Source organism: Chinchilla lanigera, unplaced genomic scaffold (genome assembly GCF_000276665.1).
Source record: "Chinchilla lanigera isolate Chin_1 unplaced genomic scaffold, ChiLan1.0 scaffold00060, whole genome shotgun sequence".
NCBI lineage: Eukaryota > Metazoa > Chordata > Mammalia > Rodentia > Chinchillidae > Chinchilla > Chinchilla lanigera.
The window spans coordinates 3,265,768-3,270,416 of NW_004955461.1; the positions used below are offsets into that span (position 1 = coordinate 3,265,768).

At 55.5% G+C, this 4,649-nt stretch overlaps 1 protein-coding gene across 1 annotated transcript; it reads right to left on the reverse strand.

Annotated features, from left to right (window-relative positions):
* Nucleotides 1-1,123: 1,123 nt before the first annotated feature.
* Nucleotides 1,124-3,633, reverse strand: LOC102029377 (uncharacterized protein CXorf67-like). The gene has a single exon (XM_013521298.1). The coding sequence runs from the start codon at nt 3,613-3,615 to the stop codon at nt 1,447-1,449; it is 2,169 nt and encodes a 722-aa protein (XP_013376752.1). The 5' UTR covers nt 3,616-3,633; the 3' UTR covers nt 1,124-1,446.
* Nucleotides 3,634-4,649: the final 1,016 nt, after the last annotated feature.

Below are 4,649 nucleotides of genomic sequence, written 5' to 3' on the forward strand. Positions count from 1 at the left end.
TGTCCTGGAGGCGAGGGAGAGTGTCTTCCTAGCTATTATCCCTCCAGCTCCTAGCAAAGGGCTGGGTGGGATAAGTGAGATATCAAACACACATGATTTAAGGAGGCTCCATGCATGCTGACACTCTGCAGGTATGTAATCCTAAGAATGAGCGCCCTCCAAGTTTCCACCCTGGCCTCCCAGCTTGTCTCATCCCAGGCTTGTCCCTGGGGTTGACCAACAGATGGATGTTGAGGCAAAGCTTGTCACTAGTACCTTCTTGTTTAGGAAGTTAATGCCTTGCTTGATTTTGGAACAGTACCCTGTTCTGGTGGCCCTCTTTCTTCTCTGATGGGTCCTCTTCTGCATCCATTTTGGCTTCATCTTCCTCCTGTCCCTGATGTTGCTAATGAGACGCTGTTCTGTGTGGTCCCATGGTGTCAGCAACATCCTAGCTATTCCTTCACACAGTTGCTCACTGTGCACCGCTGTGGAAGGCTTGCCAGGTGTTCCCAGTGTTTCAAGCCAGAGAAAGCCAGAGACTGTGCCTGCCTTGGGGAAACCTCCATCCCGGTGGAACAAACAGATACACAGTCAACTGTCTCCTCCTTCATGATGTCATCATTAATGAGATCAAGAGTGCTGCTTTATTCACCCTTCTGTTCTCAGCTTATCGTGGTGTCTGATACCAGACCATGTACATGACACACAGATACACTAGTGCTCACTTGAAAGAATGAATGCAATCCCACCTTAAATGTCAGCTTCTCTTTAAGAGCATCTCTAAGTTTAAGATGAAAACTTCTCTAAAATTAATTAGCTCATTCACTCAGGCATTCATTCAATAAATATTTATTGACCAGAATGAATGTGACTAGAACAGCCTGAGGTGTCTTATAAACATGTATCTCATGCTACCACACTTTATTATAATTATGTGTTTTTCTGCTATCTCTAGCACTCAGCAAGGGCAAAAGCCTTGCTCAGCTCACCTCTGGGCCTCCTATACAGCCCTGATGCCTCATAGGTGCTTATAGTAAAAGTTAGCTCAATGACAAATACAGTTTCAATAATTAGTTGCTATCATTTCAGTTCAGAATTTCAGGTGTATGACTTGCAGGCTTTTCTGTGTTGATGTCTCCTGGACTTGTTCTGGGTGGTGTGGAGGTTTGAATCGCATTTTGCTCCTTTGTTTTGTCATTTTTAAAAAAATGAAACCAACAGTTTTATTAAGATATGTCATTACATAAAAGCAACCTAGAAAACTGAACTCTCAACCCAGGGACGAGGTCAGGCTCTTTTGAGGAAAGGACTGGAATCAAGGGCCAACAACAGGTTTGTCCCACACAGTAGGGGGGTCACCGGGAGGGGGGGGGGCTTCAAAACTGCTCCTAATAGCTAAGGGCTAGAACTATTGGAGACCTCACAGGTAAGCACAAAGTAACCACATATCCAGTGGATGGAGATTCATTTTTGTGGGTCTTGGAGAATGCTCATCTCAGAAACTACAGGTGGTATAGGAGAAGAAGGAAGGTCCTCTACTTGCTCCTGCTCTGCTAAAGTGGCAGTCAGGGAGTCCAGCTCAGGCAGCAAGGCACGCCTAAGACTATCAGGGCTAGGAGTACGGATAGATCTCAGGCCACAGAACCTAGGACAAGAAGAGGGACTCTGGCCAGAAAATTTAGGGGAGGAAGAAGAGGGGCTTTGGCCTGGAGACTCAGCGGAAGAGGAAATCTGCTCACTAGCAAGCCTATGCAAAGGAAAATACCTCCCAGGAGGTGAGGGTGAAGAGGCACGCATACGGACTGCATGCCAAACAGGCGGGGAGGGAGGGTTTCCGGCCTCAGGAACAAGAGAAAGTGAGGCGGCCTGAACAGGCTTTCGTAAGGCGACCTGCGCAGAATGATTCCTCCCACCCACAGGCAGAGCGCGCAGGCTGGGAAGAGCTGACCTTCCCTGTGTGGTGCGGCTCCTGGAACCACAGCTTGGTGAGCTTTGGACAGCAGGGCGGGGATGGGGGGCGCGGGCGCGGGCGCAAGCTCGGCTGCGGACTCGGCTGCGGGCAGGGCCGCAGCCATCAGAGCTAGACCCGGATTCCGTGCTGTGAACGCGTCCTGGCAGGGTGGCACGGGTGCGCTGAACAAGACCAGGCTGGGAGGCGCTGCTTCGTAGAACTGAGCCTGGCCGGCTGGTGCGGCTGCGAAGGGCAAGGCCTGCCCTGGTTGCACGTCCGCGGCCATTAGGGCCAGACCTGGACGCACTGCTGCAGAGAACAGGGCCTGGCGGGGTGGCGTGGCTGTGTTCAACAAAGCCCGGAGGTGATGCATTGCGGCTGCTGCTGCGAACAGGACCTGGCAGGGTGGCGCCGCTGTGAAGAGCAAGACCTGCCCTGGTTGCGCGGCCGTGGCCGTCAGGGCCAGAACCCGACACACTGCGGTGGAGAACAGGGCCAGGCAGGGTACCGCGGGTGCACTGAACAAGGCCAGGACTGGATGCTGTGTTGCTGTTGCTGCTGCGAACACGGCTTGGCGAGATGGCGAGGCCGTGTTCAATACAGCCAGGCCCGGACGCGCTGCTGCTGCTGCTGCTGCGGAGGACGCGGCCTGGCGGGGTGGCACGGCTGCAGAAAGCACGGCCTGCCCTGGTTGCACGGCCGAGACCATCAGGGCTAGAACCAGATGCGCTGCCGCTGCTGCTGCGGCCGCGGCGAACAGGACCACGTGGAGTGGCACGGCTGCGGAAAGCACAGCCAGACCCGCGTGCACGGCTATGGGGAGCAGGGCTTGCCGACGCGGCAGCACGCCTGCGTCGATCAAGGCCAGGCCGGGAAGCGCGGCTGCGGCAAGTAAGGCCTGCCCTGGTGGCGCGGCGGTGGACATCACGGCCAGATTTAGAAACACTGCCACGAACAGGGCCGGGCACGGTGGCCTGACTGCGGGGAGCAGGGTCAGGTGCGGATGCACCGTTGCCGAGTGCAGGGCCTAAAGCATAAGCAGAGTGCTGAGGCGCTTTACCAGTCAGGGCACTACCGCTGCGGAGTGCGGGGCCTCTCCGGATTTGGCTGCCGAAGGCAGGCCCTGGATGAGTTTCCCTACTCTGCGGAGAAGCCTGAGACTGGTAGCCGGTGCAGGGCTCGGACCTCGGAGAAGATGACTGTATGGTGGCGACCCCAAGAGGCTGAGGGCACTCTAGAGATGCGGCAGCCCGCTTGCGGAGGGGCTGAGTTTTAGGACGGTTGCTCCTACGGCTGTTGCTCTGAGCCGAACGCCCACCGGGCAGCTCAGTGGCCTCCGGGGCTTGCCCCACCTCGGACCGGCAGCCCATCTGCAAGTCTATACGTGTAAGGTACACGCGGGGGCTGCGTCTGCCCTGGGGGGCGGAACTGTGCTCCGCAGGCAAGCAGGTCTCGGAGGTCGGTGCTGGGTCTTCACCAGCCAAAATGGCCACAGAGCGCAGAGAACCTGCCGCGCTGCTTCTCACGGGGTCACTTGACAGAGGCTCCCTGCCCGGAGCTGTGAGGACCAAAGGAACAGGATATTGATTACCGGTTCTGCAGGTGCCGGCATTCTCCTTCTTCGGCCCTCCAAGCGCCTCATCCCAGTGGCGCTTCTCCTTTCCCGACGAACGGGTGGCCATGATGTTAGCTCGTGCTCAGACACACGCCAGTCTGGCCGTTACTGCGATCCGGCTAGAAGCTCGTTTTTTCATTTATGAAGATCCAGAGCTTCCCTGGAGCGCAACCTCGCTCTCCCGATTGTGTGTGAGAGGCAGGACAAGTGTCTGAAGATCCCCAGTGCTCAGTGCAGCTCCTGTGCTGGTGAGTGGTGGCAAAGTGGGGTCCCAGATGCTCTTGAACTTTCTTGCATTCAGTTGGCTCCCAGGTGTGTGTGGGAAGGGAGGGGGAGGCTCACTGGAGTTCTGAAGCTGTCTGGGATTCAGCCCGGCTTCCACAAAAGTAGGGGGGATACAGGTCATGGTTACCTGAGACTTCAGATATTGCCCAGCACAGAGCCTGCTTCCAACACTGGCAGGGGAGGGATGAGGGAGGACTTCCCGAGGCCCCTGACTCAGTCCAGGTTTCAGCTGGGCTCCCAGGGGGCTGCGGGTTGTTCTGGGAGTTACCACCAAGGCCCCAGAAGTTGTCTAGAGCTTCACGTGCCTCACACACTAGTGTTCAGGATTCAGCCCAGCACCCACAGACCAGTTTCAATAATTAGTAAAGGGATGAAATCACCACACCATGCCATGGAGGTAGGTGGTCTCTATGTGACAGTTTGTCAGATTGAAAAACACCTAGAAAATTAATGAGGCACGCTTGTAAGAGTGTCTCTGAGGGTTTCCCAAAGTTGGCTGGTGCAGGAAACAGCGGACTGCTGGGGAAGACTTACTCTGAATGTGAGCTGTGCCATCCGATAGGTGGAGGCTGAGAAGGAGAAAAGCTGGAGAAGGATGCCCTCCAGCAGGCTTCCTGTTCCCTCTGCCTCCTGTCTGCGTGAGGTGAGCCCACACACCGCCTCATGCTCCCTGCCGTCGTGTTTCACCTCCAGCTGGCGAGGAAAAACTGTGGATTGAAACCTCTGAAACCAGAGGTCAAAAGAAGTTTCTCCTCCTTTTGAAGTTGATTTTCTTGGATATTTCTGTCATAGCGACAAAAAGCTAACGCACTTTAC

Excerpts from the sequence above, each read along its gene's own strand:
- LOC102029377 (XM_013521298.1), bottom strand. The coding sequence starts at position 3,615 with ATGGCCACCCGTTCGTCGGGAAAGGAGAAGCGCCACTGGGATGAGGCG.